The sequence below is a fragment of the Glycine soja genome, chromosome 2, assembly GCF_004193775.1.
Source record: "Glycine soja cultivar W05 chromosome 2, ASM419377v2, whole genome shotgun sequence".
Taxonomy (NCBI): Eukaryota; Viridiplantae; Streptophyta; class Magnoliopsida; order Fabales; family Fabaceae; genus Glycine; species Glycine soja.
Genome location: NC_041003.1, coordinates 45,208,789 through 45,230,558, shown reverse-complemented (window position 1 = coordinate 45,230,558; position 21,770 = coordinate 45,208,789). Strand labels below are relative to the sequence as shown.

General features: G+C 30.8%; 2 protein-coding genes across 2 annotated transcripts; one reads left to right on the top strand and one right to left on the bottom strand.

Moving 5' to 3' along the window:
* Positions 1-10,730: 10,730 nt before the first annotated feature.
* LOC114397894 (protein OPI10 homolog) lies at positions 10,731-11,910 on the bottom strand. Its single transcript, XM_028359961.1, has 2 exons — positions 11,634-11,910; positions 10,731-11,529 (listed from the first exon to the last, which is right to left on the bottom strand). The coding sequence occupies exons 1-2, from the start codon at positions 11,734-11,736 to the stop codon at positions 11,063-11,065; spliced, it is 570 nt and encodes a 189-aa protein (XP_028215762.1). The 5' UTR covers positions 11,737-11,910; the 3' UTR covers positions 10,731-11,062.
* Positions 11,911-12,304: 394 nt separating this feature from the next.
* On the top strand, positions 12,305-17,417 carry LOC114376774 (hydroxyisourate hydrolase-like). Its single transcript, XM_028335043.1, has 9 exons — positions 12,305-12,418; positions 12,534-12,598; positions 13,458-13,512; positions 13,681-13,756; positions 13,854-13,925; positions 13,989-14,054; positions 15,012-15,045; positions 15,396-15,486; positions 17,328-17,417. The coding sequence occupies exons 1-9, from the start codon at positions 12,305-12,307 to the stop codon at positions 17,415-17,417; spliced, it is 663 nt and encodes a 220-aa protein (XP_028190844.1).
* The last annotated feature ends 4,353 nt before the right edge of the window (positions 17,418-21,770 follow it).

Below are 21,770 nucleotides of genomic sequence, written 5' to 3'. Positions count from 1 at the left end.
AAAAAAAGTAATAAGAAAAATGAATAAATATATTAAAGATAAAAATAAAAAAATAAAAAAATTAACATTTTAAAAAATATTATTTCAAGTAATATTTTAAAAAATACTAGAAATTACTAAAAAAAATTATTTATCAAACAATCAAATAATTTTTATCCATCGGAAATTAAATTATTAATATGAATATATGTAATAACAACAAAATTATTTATCAATGAAAGTTAATCTAATATTTAATTGTTTAGATATATATATATATAATAATTTTATGTAATTTTTAAAAGATCCAGTAATTAAGAAACTTAGACTCTAGTGAATCTGATCTTTTTCTCAACTAGCCGAGAGTATTCACTAGATGCATCATAAGTTAAAGAGGAAGACAAAAATATATTTGGACTGGTTTAACCTATACCAAATCCACTTACACGACTAGACTAGTAAATCTATTCTCTACTTTAATCCAAGAATTGATTCGAAAACTTCAAGTCTCCAAAAAAAATAAAAATTACCATCTAACTAAATTAATTGAAACTTTCGTCCAAATTGTATTATAGTGACCAAAATCCATGCACTATCAAACCCAAACTAACTCTAATTAAAAATAATTAATACAACATTAAAATAATAGCATTTTTCTTCATCGTTAAATTCTAATTATTTTTCCTTTTAAAAAAATAAAATAATTTTCAAAGTAATGAGAAAGATACTAAATATTTTTACATTATAACAATTTTGTTTTGATTCTTTATTCTAAATGTTCTGTTCATTTTACTTGCATCCTATGCATTTTGGACAACAGCACAGATCAAAGATTCAATAATGAATAATTACATAAAATAAAGATGAAGATAATATAACAATTATCATTGTCGTGCAAATAGTTATTTGTAAAGTCAAACATCTTGATAGTTGTAAAATTTTGTCCCTAAGTATTATTTGGAAGAAACCTATATAATTTGTGGCCTACTAGGCTTGCTTTAGTAAATGCATGTCTCGCTTTCGCTCACTTACACGCGGATAACCCCACATTTTATTTACGACAAGTGAAGAAAAGTATTTACTATATTATTATAAATGTAAAATTAGTTACTTAATGCACATTTAAAAAAATAGAACTTTTAAACACAATAGTTTTATTTTTCTTGCATTTAGGTATTGTTTCCATTCCCTTGCTCATTCTTCCTATATTCAATAACCTAAATACTTAAGTTAAATTCGTGTAATTTTCAATTAATTAAAAGTCTCAAGTAAACATGAATCAAATAAAATTTCATATTATTGAATTATTCTCTCATAAATTTCTTCTAAGCTAATTCAAATGTCATGTAAATTAATTAATAATTCTATAAATCTACATACATTGTAGAATTATCACTATCTATATGCGATAACAACGTTCAACTTTTAATCGGAATAACATGTTCAATAATGAAACATGCAAAGTTTCCTCAAGTGGCTAAGTGTCGGGGTTGAAAAAACAGTCTCCTCCAAAATGGTTGTTCATAAGCCTTGAATCAGGGCCATATATCCAACAATATTCCATGAACCTGTGATATATATTGTCATATCAAATCGATGTAAATGTGTAACAAATGGACCATATCATTATCCCTTTTGTAACACAAAAGAATAAGAGCATATATATAAAGTGTTCCTTTCTCTTACGTTCATTTAAAAATAAGAGTAGAAAAGTGTATTATCCTTTTCGAGCATTCCACCCACTCCATATTTTATCAATAACACCTCATTCCTGATGACCACCTTCATTTTTATACAAACTACAATTTTCCCTAAAGTTTTTATCACAAGTACATGAGGTAGCTAGAATTTACACGACTATGTTACCCATGCTGCTAGAATAGTTAAGTAGATTCCTTTCTTTGGTTCAAATTCGTGAACTGTTATTGTATATAATTCCCAAAGCATTTCACATCTTCATTGAACACTGAACAAATTTAGTCTTACCCTAGCTAGCAGCATAGGTGCTACACATGTTGTACATCTAATTAACAGCAACATTATATAGGTTCATTTATTAAATTTTGAATATAGAGAAAATTGAAGGAGAAAAGAAAGCATGAGAAAGACATGTCAAAGTCCACTTTTGTTGTGAGATGTTAGGAATTGAAGGGAAAAAAAAAAAACTGGGGTCCAAATTTTTGCAACCCCATTGCAAGCGAATATGTTGAAGGTGAAATGCCACCACCCAGAGGATTGTACCTTGCAGTGTCCACCTCATACACATACCCAACCCAACCACCCACTCTCTCCCATCACTCACAGAACTTCTTCATCCTCCACTACCTCTTTGCTCCTATTCAGTACACAAATGATATAACGCGTCCAAATTATAACCCCATTATATAATATATACTTGTCCTTTCCTTGATTGTTTATTATGTCCATAATTAATTGTCAATATTATTATTGTCCAACCAAAATTGCAAGAATCAAATATGTGCAAAAAGTTGGAGATAACAAATGCAGTAATCTAAACGCGCTTGAGAGGTAATTAAAGAAATAGAAATAAGTATTAATTGCAACTTGCTAAATCAACAAAGTTATCAATCAGTGTTGAAAAGAGAGTGATTAAGGCATTAATTAATAGATGTACCCAAAAAAATTATTAATAAATAATATAATTTTTATTTTTTTACTGTGATAAATAATTAAATTTTATTAAAAGTGGAAATAATAACATATAATATAGTAATAACAGTAAATATTATACACTTTATATTATTATTTAATTCTTACTCTAAACACCAAACAAAACCAAATTATTACGATCTTTGATTGTTTTTATAAGAAGTTTTTAAGAAATTTGTTTTTATCATTTTTATAAGACTCTCTTTGAATTACCTATATATAGCATTACTTATTCTTTAACAAAATTAAAGTAATCTTAAATAGAATTGTATTAATTAATTAAATAAATAATTTAGATAATAGAATTTTAATATTTTTAGGAATAATTCTAAAACAATTATACAAATTATTGATAAACTTAACAATATTATATTGATTTAAATTTAACCAAATTCATGTACCCAAAAAAATGAACAAATTTACTTAAGTTAGTTGACAAAAATTGTAAGTAAGGATTTAATTCAATTATCATATAACACATTCCTAAATAAAGATAAAACTTTATTTAAGTAATTAATAGAGTACCAGTGTGATTACATCGATCGTATTGATTCACACATATTTTAAAATAACTTATATATACTGATAATTCATATGATTGATTTAAATAATTAAATTTTGTAAGAATAATTTATAATTTCACTAAAGAGCAAAACACTCTAATAAGGTGGTTAAGAAAATAACTAAATTTCTTAACTTTTGTAAAGCAAATAAAAGATTCTTATACATAAGAGGAAAGACAGTAAAAAAAATAAAATAAGAGAGAAGAGAGTAGTAATTGGTAAAAGAAAACCACAGTCATAGGCATCATAAATTATTACAGCTGATACGGGGAACAAGGTTGTACCCTTCGAAGTTGACGTATGTATTTGTGCTTGAGAGGTTTAGCAGAATAGGTGGTAATGGCGGTGGTGAAGAAGAGAGTATGGGGTGTGATGAGTGATGACTTGTAAGTTGTAACCCTATCATGGCTCGTTCTTCGAAAGGAGAATAATAAATGCAAAGGGTCAGAGTGAAAAACAGTACTTTTTTGGCAGAACAGAAAAGAGGGTCCTGATGTGAGAGGTGAGAAAATGATTTTGTAATCGATTGCTTTATGATTGATGAGCATTGAAAAAGTAGTATGCACTTGACAGTGAGAGAGAAAAAAAAAATAAAGTTTACTAGGAAAAAAAAACCCTTTTGAAAAGTTGTTCTTTATTTTAACTTTACTTTTCATACTGACAAATCAAGAAAACTGTTCCAGAGAGAACATAACAAGTATTAATTATGAGGTTATGATAACCATATGATCAAGAATGCAGCTAGCAGCAGCAGCAGCTAGCAGCGCATGCATAGCTTCCTCTTCTTCCTATTGACTTGATTAAATATATGTGCAGTACAATTTGTCCTCTGTTGATAAAAAGGCAAAGATAAATTGGTGGCGGTGCCCCTTTCCAATTTAGCTTTTTTCCCCTAGAGAACAAGGCATTATGCAGATAAGAGCTACATATGAATCATGAACTAGTTAATGGAAACTAGAGTACTAGAAAGCTATCTTACGAAAATTGAACCAAATTCATCCATTAATCACGGGTTAAATTAGAATGGTGAAAATTACCTGAATGTAATTCTTTAGATATTTAATGTTACTTTTTAATGAGCTAATTTTGGGGTAGACGAAAAAGACAGACAAAAAGAAAAAGGAAAAAATGTAGTATGATATTGATAGATTATATGATATGTATCATATATGTTGTGCTTTGTAAACATACGTGTTGGCAAAATTTCAGGTTACCTGTACTTTGATTCTTAGATGTGAAGTTGCTCAATTTGATTCTAAAAAATGTTAGTAAGGTACTTTTTATCACACATTTTTAGATACATTTTTAAATTATATATAATTTAAGTTAAAATTTACTATAAAGTATAAAATATTTAACGAGATATGTCAGAAAATGTATTACTAATTTTTATTTTTGTTTGAAGAGGAGTAATACACTAATACATTCTTTATTATTAACTAAAATTTATTTAAAATTATAAAAGATGTTTATATTAAGTAAGATGTAGGATATGTGAAGCTTTATAAAAAAAATCAATAAATTTAAATTAACAAAAAATGTTTTTAGAAAAGTTGTAAGAAAATAATTTTCTTATTTTAAATATGCTTATGATACGTAAAGAAGAAAATTGAGAAAAAAAAAAGGGCAACAAAAAAGTTGCATAATTTCTTCTCATCATGGGCTAGTGTATAGCATATATTTTTTCTAACTTTTCCAACTTGAGAGACTGCTTAGGTAATTTTATCAATTGTGTTAAATTTTCAATATTTTAACCTTATATTGAGAATAATCATTATTGAAAGAAGAAGTAATTAAGATTTATTGGAAACTGTGTAAAACATTCAAACCTTGAATCATTTTGATGATCACATATTTAAAACAGTTAATGGTAATGTACTAGTAATTGATTTTAGATTATAAGAGAACAAATCTATATATATGTTGGTGTGTAGACGTTTGTATTGGTATGCATGCATGTGTGTGAGTGGCATGAGAGACTGAGCTTTCACATCATGGCTTGTTAAGGGCCCTGACAGTGTCTTTCACGAAAGTCGCTGACTCTATTGTCTGCCCCGCATTTAAAGCGCGCTCTGTTTTCCTAGTCTCCAACTGTTTCTTTCTAACTCTCCCTCTCTATTAATATACTCTCTACTTGATTATCAGTTCCATTTCTCTTTTCCACTTTCTTGATTTATAACATACATTGCACAGCAGCCACCAGGGTATGTTTTTCAAATGGTGTTTGACATATTCAAAGCCACCTCTAATCAATATAAACGTGAGTTTATTTGAAATAAGTCGTGGCCTTTTCTGATTTGTTTTCAGATACACGTGATTATACCTAGCATGTTTGTTTAAAAGTGGAATATAAATTTTATGTTGAGTTGATTTTTTATAATATAATTTTTTTCTTATATATGTAATGTTTGTCTCATATTTTAAACTCAATTATAAATAAATTTATTTTCATACAAAATTAAGTCTCTAAATGATTATTCAAACAGACTTAAACTGTATGATATGATTTAAACATAAATGTATAAAGACATAAGGTAAAACAAATTATAATAAGATAATAAAATTATTAGCATACTATTTCTAAACTAGAGACCATTTTCTTTTTATTTTAGTTTTTCACAAAACAATAAAAGATGTCTTTACATGGTTTAAAGTTTAAGTGTTTTATGTGCCATTTTCTCGTATCTTAAAAGTATAATTTTTTCATAACTTGGATGACAATTGATAATTTATATTTCATTCTTTTAGTAATTTTATAATTCATTTACTCTATGTTGAAACTTTTTGTATCACAAGTATCGTTTTTATTCCAGGCAAATGTGACCTAATGTTTTAAAAGTGTCAGTTAAGGAAACAAAAGTAAAATTTTAAAGAAAAATTGTCAAACTATAAATACAAAACCAGTTTAAGTCTTCAAATATTTACCTTTTTAAGTAACTTAAAAAATTTAACAAATAGTATATTAATGCTCCCAAATTGTCTCTTTGATCATAAAGACTTAAACTAATTAAAAACCAGAATTTTTACATTTTCTAAGAGTTAATTAACTTCGCCAAAAAAAAAAAACAGTACTGTATACGGATGAAAAATATTAACATCAGTTTTTCAAACAAAGTTAATTTCACACTCAAAAAATATAGGAAATTTGTACAAGATCGATCAAATAAAAAAAACAAACAAAATTGTCAAGAAAACAAACTGTGAAAGATAATTATAATGAGCAAGAAGAAGGTAGAGAACAACAGGAAAGCTTGAACCCAATCCCTACCGCGATGAATAAAAATACAATTAAAAATTCTAAGAAATTATACATTTGTGTATTGATAAGATAATTCACTATTCCTGGGCCTAGACCCAACAATAATTAGAAGGCTACCCGAAATGCTTCAGCCGAAGAGTTTACTCTTCTTTACTCGATCATCTATTACTTTCTATATTGCGGGGTCTTCTTTAATAAATGGACTGAGATTTGTTCTTGATAATGGTATGTACCAGTTAAGGACTAAATACCTACATGCTTTGATAGTGTCTTTACCATCAGGTTGTTGGAAAATTTAATAACAGTAATGACTAACCCTCTACCACACATGAGGTTAAAGGAAGGGACAATATTGAACAAAAGAGAATGGGATAAGGAATGAGACAATTGACTTTGCCTGATCAAACATTTTTTTTTTTATTGTTATGGACTTTGGGGGCTAGGGTGTACCAGAAGAAATGGTCCTCACTCCTCATTGGAAGCCTAGCTAGTTATAGCTAGGACTTTGGCTCAAAAGGAATCAACTTGTCTAGTCCTTCTCACTTTTATGATTTAATAATTTTTAGTTCTCTTTTTCTTTTGAAAATTTAGCACTTTAATTATATGTGTTTAGCTGGTGCATATAAAAATTTACTTACAATAAGTTACTAAAATAAGTTGAAAAATATATCCCAATTTTATATAAGCCTATAATAATAGAAAAGTAACACCATATATAATTGAAAAACCTCAAAGTGACAATCTATTCAGAACTCTCAACGCTCGCAATAATTTACTTACAATAAATTACTAAAATAAGTTGTGTATTAAACAAGTTTATTTTTGTCAAACTAACTTACAAATTAATCAAAATAACTTATAGACTATTAAAGTGTCTTACACCAAACAAACGCGCAATATATAAGCCTCGTGTACAAGTAAAAGTCATGCTCCACACTTACATCAAATACTTAGCCAAATTAAGCAATACTTCACTGACTTCAAGTGCAATAATACACCCCTCGTGTCGTGTACAATACCAATCAACAACACTGACATGTATTGCATCGATACTCCCATAGCGCAAGTGCGTAGTGTAGAGTGATCCACCCCTCCAACAATAGGAAATTGACTTCCTTCAACAAAATAAAAGGTTATGTATGCTTTTGAGAATAATACACTGAAAAGGAGAATTTAAAAGACTGATGTTGCAGCACGTTACTTTGACAAATGCTCTCAGTTGGTGAAGGTGGGACATTGACCTATTTTCAAAGGGTGAAACTTGAAGTTATCCACTACTCATTCTTGGGACACTGTCATGATGGATATATATATGTCAAATTACCCATAACAAAATAACTCGATTTACAACAGATAAATTAACCTAAGAAGACCTATGCAAAAATTGGCCATAAAACTTCTAATAGAAGCCATGGCCATGATTAGTCACTGAAATTAGAAGAAGAAGAAGAAGAAGAAAGAATTAGGATCATTATATTTTCTTCTTTATTTCAACGTGTTTATTTCAGAGTGCTTAAAATTCTGTTCAAAGTTCTCTCAAAACTTTTCAATTTTTTGTAAGTTCTGTACCTAAAATTTTATTTTTGCAAGTTTATTTTCTTACCTCTTTATATCGAATCTATATTGTCAAGTATTGCTGTATTAAGCTAATTGTTATATCACTTTCTTAAAATAAAATAATTACGATTACTTTAAGTTCTACTTTCTTAAAATTCTATACTACAGAATTAACTTTTAAGTTCTATTTACTACTTTTTATTTTATTTTAAATAAATCATTGAATACAATGAGTCCCTTTAGAATAATCTTTTCGATAAATAATCTAAATTTGCATGTGATGAAACTATCTCTCTTTATATATAGTATATCAGAGGATCATTTTTAATGAGAGGATTAGATATATGTAAAGGTCAACTCAAAGTTACCCATTAATGCTGACAAGTATATCCGAAAGAATGGACAGTCATATTCAAATTTACTTTTAGAGATTCTGGCTTATTAATAGTCATGTAATTTCTATGAGATGCCAAATTCTGAAAGTGCAGGCCCTGCAAGAGATTACTGCGCTGGCTTCACTTCTGATAGCTTTGGGCCACTTTAGGTTATGGGCTAGTCTAAAACAATATTATTTCTCTTTTCAATAAAGATGAGTAGGGAATTGCTATATATACCTTCCCTTTTTAATAGTACACACTCCCCTTTTATTTTATCTTCCAAAAATATTCCGGAAAAATACACTCCCCTTCACTCCACAAGTCTCTCCCATGGCCTTCTCCAATCTCCACCGCTAGTCAAAGAAGACTAGGCATTCTCAACAGATGTGTTTGATTTAGAAGATAAAATTTTAAATTAATGTAGTGTAAAAAGTGTGAATCCCACAAAAAAAAATACAAAATTTCTCTCCAATATTATTTCTCTCTTCTCTACCAAACACACCATATATGTTGTCACTATCACATGGCCAAATGTTTCAATTGTTTTCTGCTTCATACATGAATCATGGGTGCAATTAACATTTGACAAAATTAAATGATTTGAGGGCTCAGTCTTGGAAAGAAGAGGGACTCTATTCGTGCCAAATTCCTTTGCAACTCCACTATGCTGAGGATTCTTATGCGGGCATATATTTGCCTGTTACGTGGATCTTTTAAAGCAACTTTCTACTTTTATAAACACTGTTTTGATTCAGCATCACCTCCTTGATGTGAATTTCATTTTATTTTTTTTTAGTTATACAAAGGGCTACTATGCCAGCAACATCCGCCATCAAGAGAATCAAGATGAACTAAACTGCAAACTTGATATTTGATATATTGTAAAGATAGAGTAATCTTTTCGTTAAAAGGGGGAGTGTATTCGATAAAAAGAGAGTGGAATTTTGGGATTTTTAGGAAAAATAATTAAAAGGGAGTATTTTAGTAAAAGTTTGGATATAGTAATTCCCAACTGAGTAAGGCAGTGTTGCCTAAGAACCTCTAGTGGTTTGGATTCAACTACAGAAGAAGACTCTTAACAGAATTACAGATAAATAATTTTTCTTCAAATATGGAATAATAAAATAAGAAAGCACTTCATTTTCTTATATTTCAAAAATGCGACTACTCACCTACTAATTACTTGACTGAATCTTTAACACCCCCTTCGCCAATAACATTATCTAAAACCACCAGTAGATAATTTCACAAAAATCAAAATAAAGTGTTTGACAAAGCTTTTAACTAGCTGACATGTTACTTAATTACTTGAAAAGCTTGTTTAAGCCAAATAGCCGTATTTGATAAAATAACTTATTTTGGTGATTTGTGATACTTCTTTGAAGCACTACTCGAAAATAGCATTCTAATTTTTCAATTCTTAACTAAACGGGAGTGACCTTAGTTTTAGTTTGTCTTTCCTATTTTGTAGTTATCATGTCCAAGTTATACCATGTGCGGCTGGTTTAGCTCAATTATATATACCTATATGCATCCACGACCCAATCTACTAATATTTGTGTGTCATTAGTATAAGTACAAGAAACCCATTTTCTGATACGTCTTAAGATGGCATAATATGATAATGTCTAAGAGATAAGCCAGAAGAAAACTATAAGCAATTAGGCATGACCTACTAGGAGACGAGCCAACCCTTGGCAAGCTCATCCCTTAAAACTTCAATTGTAGAACAAAACTGGGATTGAATCAGAGAATTGATCTAGGGTGCTTTTGAGAGGATTTCTAGCAAATATCCACCACAGATATCATTAAGTAGTAGTCCATGTTTAAACTAAAACCTTTATCACAACTAGGATAGTTTACTCCCATAATCCTCTTAATATTGTGGCTTGCTTGCATACTAACTATAACCAAACCTGCAACAGCCTCACAAGTCACAACAAGTCAACAACCACTCCAACGTTTGCCTCTTGATTCAGCCAATTCTTTATCCTGAATCAATATACCTATGATTTTGCTTACACCAATCAAATCATGATGCTTTCAAGAAGAAAAAAAACTAGGCAAGAACTATCACCCATCATGACGATTCCAACTATAGTTATCTCACCTGAGCATTTTTATCTTTAACCCTGCATTCTATGTTTCAGTACTACTACCAAAAATGAACTTTTCCCCCCAATAAAAACCATAACAAGACTTAGTAGCATGAAGATATATTAAGAACTAAATTAACCCCCATATTATTCATCACCATCAACACAACAACATTGTTAGACACTCCAAAGTCCAACTTCCAAGTCCTAAACTATGATGAAACCATAATTTCCAACAATTTAACACTAAAGCTTCAATTTTTTCCAAAACAAATCCCCCATAAATACTTTCAGTATGGGCACAAAATCATGAACTGAAGCACAGCTTTTTCAGAAAAACACTTCTAAATTAGGATCACAATACAACATGATATCCCATTTCTATTATCTATCATTATCATCTTACACCATTAAATTACAAAAAAAAGCAACAAAAAATTAAAAAGAACCCTTTTTCAATTTCAGAATTACAAAGCAAAGGAAGAGAATCTAGCTAAGTTGGTTGAATTGTTGTAAACTCCCTTATACGGTCGCCGATTCCTACAGATAAAAAATAAAGACTTACGAAGCGAAACCCTTCAAGTATTCAGGGTCACGCCTGGCCCGCTCCTGAAACTTCTTGAACCACCGGTCCAAGATATCCATCGGAACAATCAGCTTCGACCCGTCCACGCCGCAAAACGATTGCATGAAATTGAACAGATTCTCTCCGACCTTCATCGCCAAACCCTCGATTCGCTTCTCCGCCGCCACGTCGAGCGACGGCAGCGACGCCAGATCCTCCACCGACACCCCGATCTTCGCCGAAAGCGGCTGCGCGTCCGCCGTCAGCTGCATCGGCCCTCCGGCGCCGGGCTCTGGCCACGCCAGCGTCAGCACGGCGGAGGGCCGCGCCACCGTGACGGCGCCGCAGAACACGAACGGCGACCCCGGCGACTGGATGTAGACGGCGAGCGCCTTCTCCGGCGGCAGCGTGTAGCCGTTGAGGAGGAAGATGCAGAGCTCCCGGACCTGGTCGAAAGCCTCGCCTGCGCATGTTAGAAAGTTAGTGTAACTGAAAGATAATGTGCGCCGGGTGAATTGGAATAGGAAAAAGAATGTGTGGGTTTTTCAGTTAAGGGTTTAACGTTACCTACGAAAGTGTTCATGTCAAGGACCCAGTGGAAGGTGTCGATTTGAGCGAAGGTTGAGATGTCCATGGGGAAGCTCCGGTTCGGGAAAACTACTCCGAACATGTTGTTGATCGGTTCTGTTCCTTGCGAGGATTGTGATTTGTGCTTGTAAAACTCGATGATGATGATGATGATGATGCAGATTCGCACTTGCAGGGGTTTAAGTGTTTTCTAGTTCCATGGATTCAAAGGAAAACATAGAAAGTAGAAACATCATGGCTTGTTTAGAACATTCTGGATATACTAGGGGGCATATACGCCTTTTCACTTCATTTATATAGATAAAAATATATTATTGCTGCCTAATTTGTTAAAAAATGTATTATTCATTTTTTTATTCATATATAATATATACTTTATTAATATCTGTTATTTTTTAAAAAAATATCATATCATATATCATATTTATAAATTTTATTCTAAGACTATCCATAATATTAAATTATTTAAGAGAGGATTATTTTTTAAAAGATAATTTTTCAAGTAATCAATATTTTTTTTCCTTGATGATACTCAATAAATACACAAAACAAGTGTATAATAATTAATAGACCTCACTAATCAAAAATAAAAAGGAAATTTAACCATAAAATGATCTTATTTTCTTATAATTAAGAAACAGAAACTAGAGATGGAATCAGAAATATCTCTGAATTTTACTTTGATGCTGACTCTCTTACATTTGGTTAAGCTGGTTGTGGGAGTGTTGATCAATATTTTTGGTTCAGGCACCACTGCTTATCAAGTTAATTATCTATATTTTCCTTTGATGCCAAGTCCTTGCAGTTTTGAAAATTAGCGAGTGTGGCGATTAATTAGCCATAATATTATAATTAAACATATGATTAATTATAAAACAGGTGGAAGGTGCTGCTAATGAAGATGGAAGAACTCCTACCATCAGGGATACCTTTGTCCATGCTGGTCATTTTCTCTTGCTTCTTCTTCTCATCAATCTTAATCACCTTATTAAACTAATCATCGCTTTTCTTAACTTTGGAAGGTTACTTAATTTAAAAAGATGGTCTTTGTGATTAAAACACGTTTTTTTTATACTCAAAACACGTATTATTATCTTACGAGATATATCACTGGCAAACAAGGACACAGATGAAGTTTTTTATTAAAAAAATTAATAATTAATAACTAATATTTATCGATAAAATTAGAAACTTGTTCTAAATATTCACAATATTTCGATTCTTCCTTAAAATATAAATACGACTGTTTGTTTCTGGAAAAAAAGTAAAAAGCCCCTTTTCGGGGCTTCTCTGTAGACTGTAGTTATGAGCTTGTGTCCTATGTGCCGCCGCCCGAATTATCATTCAACGAAATTAGTTTTGTTTGTTAAAAATAAATTTAATTTTAAGTCTTTATGATCTTCGAAGATTTTAGCTAACAAAAATCCAAAAGTTTATCTTGGATGATAGGCAGTGTGTACCAATTTCACTGAAGCAAGAATCAGTTATGAGAAATGGGAATATTGGTATAGCATGTACAGTTAATTACCAAGTTTTTTCTTTGCATCCGGTGGCTATTGTATAAGGGTTAGCAACAATAATATATTTTTGCTCGAATGATTTATAGAAAAACTCTACCTTCTCTGATCTATTCAACATGTGCAATTTTTTTTTTTTTTTTTAGATACGTCCTACAATTTATATTTGAACTCCTTTTGTACCCGCTGATCAGTTAATTCAATAGTTTTTTTCATTATTTTATGAAAAGAAACTATATTCTTTAATTGTCCAGCCCTTTTATGCTATCATTTTTCTATAAATATTGTATGGGCATGGAGAAAATGGAGATGTACCCTCTGATGGGTACCATAAATATAAGGTAAACAATAATACAATAAGCTTTCGTCCTTTTGCTTTTGTCTAGTAAAACATTCTTTGAGTCACCAGATAATTAGTGGAAATTTAAATAAACTAAAAAAAATCAAGTTAAAAATTAAAATTCTTTGAGATCACTTCACTCTTTCCTCCAAAAAAATCTATAATGCAGGAAGATGTGCATCTCATGGAGGAATCAGGTCTTGAAGCCTATAGATTTTCCATTTCTTGGTTGAGATTGATACCAAGTATTTTACTAAACTTAAACTTGAGTACATAAAACTTTGATGTTCTTTATTTCCTTCCCATTAATGTCTTTTGAAATGCTTTTATTTTTCTCCCCTGATGGTAGAGGACCTATCAATCCCAATGAATTACAATATTACAACAGTGTTATTAATGAACTTATTAGCAAAAGTTAATTACGAGTTTCTTGATTTGTAAATTGCAAGATGAAACATGTATTGAAACCTTGAACAGGAATCCAACCTCATGTTACACTGCACAACCGTGATCTTCCTCAGGTACTTGAGGATGAATATAGATGTGAAATTTGGATTTCATTGATAGTCAATTTTGATTAAGAATTATTAGAATCCATCTATTTTATTGTTGTTTTTAATGGAATAATGAGGATTTTATTATCATTTTAATTTTGGACTAGTAGGATTCAAAAGAAGGAAATTATAAGTGTTTTGGAGGAAAAATTGATACAAAAACTTGAAGAAAAAGCCAAGAAAAAGTTGAAGATGGAGACAACTCGCTTAACACACAAGACAGACTCAGCGCGTCTCATCGCTTAGCGACCAACTCAAGCTTAGCATGAAGAAGGCCCACGAAGAAGCTCAAAGGCACGTTTAGCGCAAATTCCACCCTAAGTGCATGATCACCGCCATACTCGCTAAGCCCAGGTGTTGCCGCGCTTAGTGCATGATCACACCGCCATACCTGCTAAGCCCAAAAGGGGGTGCTTAGCACGAGGTCGCATGAATTTTAAGCTACTTTAAGCCTATAAATAAAATTATTGCTAGGAATAGAGTGATGTTTGTTTAACCTATTTCATGCATCATCTTTTATCTTAATGTGATTTACTATTTTATCTTTGCAAAAGGATTTGAGAGAAAAAAATAAATAAATTAGGCTCTTCATGCGGGAAACCAAAGATAAAGTATCATAATAGATGTGAGTGTAAACTGGGATAACATTAGATAGAGAAAAATTATTAACATTACATCACAAGTAGTTTTGGCATGCTAGGCCCCAATATATTTGCATTATGAAGTCATCTTTTGCATTCAAATTATTGTTTATTTTTCTTATATTCTTACCTTTTACTTTTCCCTTTGATTTCATGCTTACAATCCCTTATCTTTTCTACTCTATAAATTACTTTGAAAATTGGGTTTACACCAATCTAAGTACAAAAAAAGTCTCAATGGACTCGATACTCAGACTTTCGTTTTACTTTACTACTTGTGGCAAATTGATATACTTGTCAACGAGTTAACAATGAAGGATGTGTTAGTCGTGATATCATGTACGTTCTTGTGCTTTAGCAAATGATGCTCAAATTAATTCTTGAAAGTTCTGGTATATACTTGTTGTTTGAAATAAGATTATTGTCAATTTGTCAATGTCATTAGATCTCTAAAAGAAGACATTGTATGATTAATTATCCTACTTTATGGTTCTATAGTTAATACTATTATTCTTTTTTCTCTTTTTATTATTCTCATCCCTCTTGTTCATCTGATCCTTGCCCTGTCACACTTCATTGTCGTGAACAATTCTTTTTTTAACATGTTTTTCTTCTTCTTAGAAAACATTGTCCTTAAATAAATAGAATTGATGCCAATTAATAAAGAAATTAATTGAATGTCCAAATAGAAAATGCTTCACAAACTATGCAAATGTGTGTTTTACAGAGTTTGGTGATTGTTACGCTCTTTGCTATTCGACAAGTGTACCGAGTCCACAAGTAATATATAAAACGGTAAGACCGAGTGTCGAGTCCACAAAAAATTTGTTTCACTCAGAAAAATGTATATTCAGTGAGCAAACATTTTGTGTATACCGAAAGCAAGTAAATATCAAGTTGGGTTTTTTTGTGTGAAAATCTAGTTAACTATAAGAAGTAAAAACAGTCAAGTGAAAAGCGTTGGGTTATTCTACTGAATCAACCTTGATGTTGTTAAATATTTTTCTCTATTTAATGTAATCCTAGTGTTCTTATGCTGAGAAATTACCCAAACCAAGATCCCTCGAGTGAATGGGCCTAACTCTCTTTAAACCTCGTCCTTGACCCCTCAACAAACTCAGCCTAAAAGAGTTGTATTTACAACATAATATGGACTAGATTGTTGCACTCTATTCCTAGACATATAGCTTTGTAGCTTGCCCTATCAAGTTCTAAGGCTTTAAAACATTTTCCAATGCTAAAAATCCTAACTATACATACAAATGGGTGATCAAGCTACAAGCATGTAAAAATAAGCATGGATAGAAGCAATGAACACATAAAAACAACATTAAATATATAGTGAAAGAATATTACATTAAAGGTTCGGCAGAACTCCCCAACCAAGAGGTTTAGCCTTCCATTACAAGTAATGAGCTTTCAATACAAAGAAGAACAAAATTTGAGTGAAGAAAAATGGCTAAGAAGGGTTGAGAATGTCTCATTCAACCTCTAGAACCCTAATCTCACTCCTATAACCTAAACTCTCTTGGTGACTTCGTTTCTGCCGCTCTAGCTTATCCCTTGGCTCTGTTTTTCGACTCCTCCCTTGATTTCTGCCAACTTCAATGTTTTAAAGACTACTTGGACGTTTAAGCTTCTGAAGGCTCGCTTAGCGAGATTGGCTCGCTAAGCGAGAATAAGTGAATTTTGGCTTAGCGAGCTGGGCGCGTAAGCTCGAGAAGGGACAAATGACTCATTGGGTGATCTTACGGCGCGCTGGGCATGTACATCTGTGACTGATCCTCTTCTAGGATTTCCCAACACGCTAAGCGAGCTGCATGCCTCGCTTAGCGGATGTCACTCGCTAAGCGCATATGTCTCGCATAGCGAGACATCAGCTGCTTGAACCTTCTCTTCTTTTAGCCTGAAACTGAAGTGGTTTCAACATTAATTCACAAAATGAGAGTATTTACTATATAAAATCAAACTAAACATGAAAATATGTACAATTCCTACAAAAAGAACCATAAATTGAAGGAAAGATGCTAATTTCATGTCAATATTCAATACAAAAGTTAGTCGTAAATAACAACTAACAGTGATAGAGTTTGGTATTAGACTATTGTGAATGAGCCCAATGTTTTTTCCCTAGGTGGTTATGATCAAGGAACCACCCCTCCTCGACGATGTTCTCCCCCATTTTGCACTAGAAACAACAATAGGGGCAACTAAACATATGAACCCTATTATGTAGTTAATCATGTTTTGTTATCACATTCTTCAGCTGTGAGATTATATAGAAGAAAGTATAGGGTACATCACCTAATCTTTTCCATGTGTATTTTACTCCATAGATTGTTTTAAACTATTGTACTCCCTTCATCCCAGAATGATTGATGTTTAAGGTTTTTCACACAGACCAGGAAAACAAGTATTCCAAGAGAATTATCATTTATTAGGGATAATTTTGAAAATAAATGTTTTATATCTCATTGAAAAGTGAGAACATCACTCAATTTGAAATTTTTTTTTCGAGGACTAAAACTACAACCATTTTGGGACGAAGGGAGTAACTAGCTAAGTGTTGACATGTCAACAAAGAATATTCATGATTCAGTGGAAACAAAATTCAATTTCAGGACCAACAATATGGATATGTTGGTATATTTGTTTATACATTTGGGTTCATTCCTCTTACAGATGCAGAGAAAGATAAGACAGCCTTCTAAAGAGCTCATGATTTTTTTAGTTGGCTAGTATGTTACAAATTGTAACATTAGTTGTTATTATCAAGTATTTTCCAACATATGACCTTTTCAAATGCTTGGAATTGTAAAACTTAAGCCTAGATGGATTTATTCAAGATTTGGTGAACCATTTATAACATATGTTGTCAATGTCACACAAGGTAAGTTCAAATGGATTAAATTATCGATGAAAATCTGGCTTGTCTTTTAGGTCAACGAACAATGAGAAATTCATCACTTCAAGATGTGTCAAGGATGGAATACTTGCATGGAAACATTGGTGGTGTGCTTGATGCAATAAGGTATATAGTTGTTTCATTTTTTTGTGTAGACAACCATAACAACCAAAAAAAATTCTTCATTACTACAAGAAACTTTTAATAATTGATTGTAAATCTATTGAACCATATAGTTATATTAGGTTATTGATATTCATAACAAGTTACTTATTTGATGAATGAAACAAAATTCAAAACACAATTGAAATAAGTCCCTAAAATTAACACTTGTGATTTTTATATGCTTTTTAATAATCATAGGCATCCTAATTTTTTTCTTAGAGATGGATCAAACAAAAAGTATTTTGCATGGTCTTTCCTAGATGTATTTGAATTGTTGGTTTGATATAGATCGAGCTTCGGGCTATACTATGTTGATAAGGATGATCCAGAGCTGAAGAGATACCCAAAGCTATATGCAAAATGGTATAGTTGGGTTTTGACAGGAACTATTAAACCTGAGAAGGATAGCTCATTTGATTATGTTAGACCATTTATTTCAATAGGTTCTATAATTTGTTTGTATTACAACATTGTTGCATAGTGGTGTGTTTGACTTTCCACTTCTATAAGAATAAGGAGTACATTTTTAAAATTGTATTTAAAATTATTTTTCACTTCTAAATTCAATTATTTAATATGAATTCATCTTTAAATTTATAATACGAGGAATAATCAACAATGATGCATTTATGTGTAAAGTAGGATGGGAGATGTGTGCATAACCTTCCAAATCATGGGTTCCAGTGCTACAAGAGATTTATGGTTGTGGAAGCGGATCCTAACCTGTCTATTCATAGCAATGTGCAATGGAAGCTGGGGAATGAGGTTCAAATTCTCTTATAGAAAAATGATTAGGTGTCAGATGTAGGTGTTGGGGATAAATATGTATGTCCAAGATCCAATCTATCATGTTATCAATTTTAGTAAAAAAATATTCTTTATTTTATTATCATATTTATTGTTTTATTAAATTGTTAATTTGACAAGTCCTTGATTAAAATTAGAGGTTTGTTATCATGATAGAGATTATGATAATGAAAAACAAGTCCTTTATAAATTTAATCTAAATTGTTCTTGATTGTAGGATTATTGTGAATAGGACATAATAATTCAGATATATCAATATATATGTAATGATCTTTATTGGATAAAGATTAATAGATCTCATTTATTAAATTGCATATATAAATGATGTATATGTGATGTCATCATTGAACTGATTTAATTGAGAATTCTTGATAGTTAATATTATCTTGATATGTCAATAGGAAGTTCTCAAGAAGAAATACAATAGTTTCCTTTGATCTGAGATTATCATAGTAATTAACAAGTTATTTGTTATATTTTAATTTCGGAAACCTAATGTCTTAGAGCACTAGTTGAATGAATATTGAATATAATTAAATACTTCTAGAATTAATGATTAATCAAGAAAGAATCCATAAACTCTAGGTAATGAGTTTGAGATCTATGATAGAATTAAGACAATGACCAAGACAATCAAATGAAAGAAAAAAGAGTTTCTTAAGTCATTCATTAAGTGTGTTAGCTCATTAGAATTTGACAATAATACTATACTCTAGAGTTAACCTTGAGCTATAAATAATGAAGAAAATATTACATTATTCTTCTATTGGTTCTAGAAGGGAAAAGATGTTACTTCATGTTATGCGGGCGTCAAGGAATGTTGCTAGATGTCAACCTTGACTAGTAAATTAATTATGATTAATTTATTATCGGTTTAGTATTAAACCTACGGATCACACACATACAAATGAGTGTTTCAATCTTTGTAAAAGAGAATAATTTATTTGATAATTAAATTAGAGAATTTAATTTAATCAAATAAATATTTTAATGGAATACTATTATATTTTTTGCTAGCAACAAGAATATAATTAATATAAAAAGGGGAATATTATTTTATAGATGTGAAAGTTGTCCATAAAATGCAAATAATATTTTATTGCTACATATTAAGATTAGATCAAGTGATTAATTATCATAATTAGTCATGTGATTAATTGTGAATTATCTTTGTCTTATATCAGAAAGCTTCTTACAATAAAAGATATGTGATAATTTTTACTTTTATAAAGATAAAGAGATATGAAATTATTTAAATAAAATCTTTCCTTTGTTTTCTTTGAGAAAAAGACCCAAATTCATATCTCTTTACCATTATAAATAAAGCATTTACATGAGACAAAGTGCACCAGACACAAATTACAAAAATTCAAGCCTAGTTTTAGACCTGAAGTAGAAAGAGGATTTGCCCTTTAAAGTTTCACTCATCAAATAGTTTATAGTAGATATTGGTTTCGTTGTGGATACACGTACTTCACACTATTGAAGAAAAAATTTTGTTACTTCAAGAACGCACATCCGGGTACACAAACCTATTTTTCTCTATTTATTATTGTTGTATATTTTTGAATGCAAAATATATCATAATTTTTCGCTGCACATGTTGGGAACACTTCTATGTAATTATCAGTAGGCCTCTTAATGGGTACGACGATATCCAACTTGAATTTGTATGACTTAAGTATCTTTGAGTGATGTTATTAATGAGAATGGGAACTGAGATTCAAAGTATTTGGAAAGCATGATGCTAAGGGAGGTTGGTGACAAGGTGCTCTTGTTGAACCCTTCTAATGGCATGAATGAGGAGGATAAGATTGTCTAACAAGGCATCACAAATGGTCAATTTTCAATTCGCTCTGCCTATTCCTGGAAAGCTTCGAATAACAGCTAACTTCCAAATATTCCACTTTTTTCAAAAAATCTTGCATGGGAAAGGGTTGTAACGAATCAAGAGTCTGTTTTGGAAGATTGGGAAGTCTTGTCTCAAATAACCAATGTGTCAATGTTTTGCATTTATGATAAATGGTAAATGAAAACAATAAGAGGTTTTATTTATAGACATTTTTCATATCTTCCTATCCAAAGAAATCAAATTCATGGGATCCATTGGATAAGTAAGTCATGACATTGGTAGGTATGTTAGGAGGAAGAAGGTTTGTCCATGTTTAACTCAAAAGTATGCACTCTACTAAAAGGAAAAGACTGGAAATTCTGTAGATAAAAAAACATAGTTAGAACCTAAGAAATATCCAATAGAAACAAAAATTTAGTTCAAAGCACAATTAGGACTATACATACAACAAGGCAACTTAGGCCTTCTAACGAAAAAGTTACAAATATAAAAAATTCATTGAGTGACTCAAATCACAACACAACAATTAAGTAAATGGATGATATCATAAATTATAAAGACTCAATGGTAGCAATAAGATTGCAATAATTAATTTTTCAAAATTCACGTATCCAAATCATGGCTAGAGCAATGGCCATTGAACTTTTAAAGTTGTTTTTTTAATGGTATATTATAAACGTTTTAACAGGGAACTTAAATAATGATATTATCTTGTAATTAATTATTAATAATACATGTAACGATTGTTACTGAAAATAAGTTTTTTAAAATTAAAATTACTTAAATCATTATCTAAAATCAATAATATTATAAGATAAATTAAATGAATTAGCTATTTTATTGATTGAGAGTGAAATTTTAGAATTACTAATGATTTTATAGCTAAAAAAACTAAAATATTAATATAAAAATTAAAAATTAATATTTAATTAATTTTATTTTATAAATTTTACCTTAGGCCCTAATTTCTCTAAACACGACCCTGAGCACTATAAGATAACTACTGTTAATTGAAGTACCCAACCCAATTGACAAAGAATTATGCTTACTTCAATGATCTCAAATGATAAGGATACAAACTATATACACTTGCCATCACTTTAAATAATTCAATTAGTCGAATAGAAAAATCAGCATGTGTGGTCAAACAGTCCATAGTAATATCCACTTTCTCCACAAAAGACCAATTCACCTTCATAGAAAAATCATAAAGATCAGTGTCGCAATAGCTAAAAGATTGAAGCTTTGGCGTGAAAAGCTCAATGACTCAGTCAAAATCAAACACTTCATGCAGTCGTATTCCCTCAATGCTTAAGTTGACAATGTTGGAAAAAA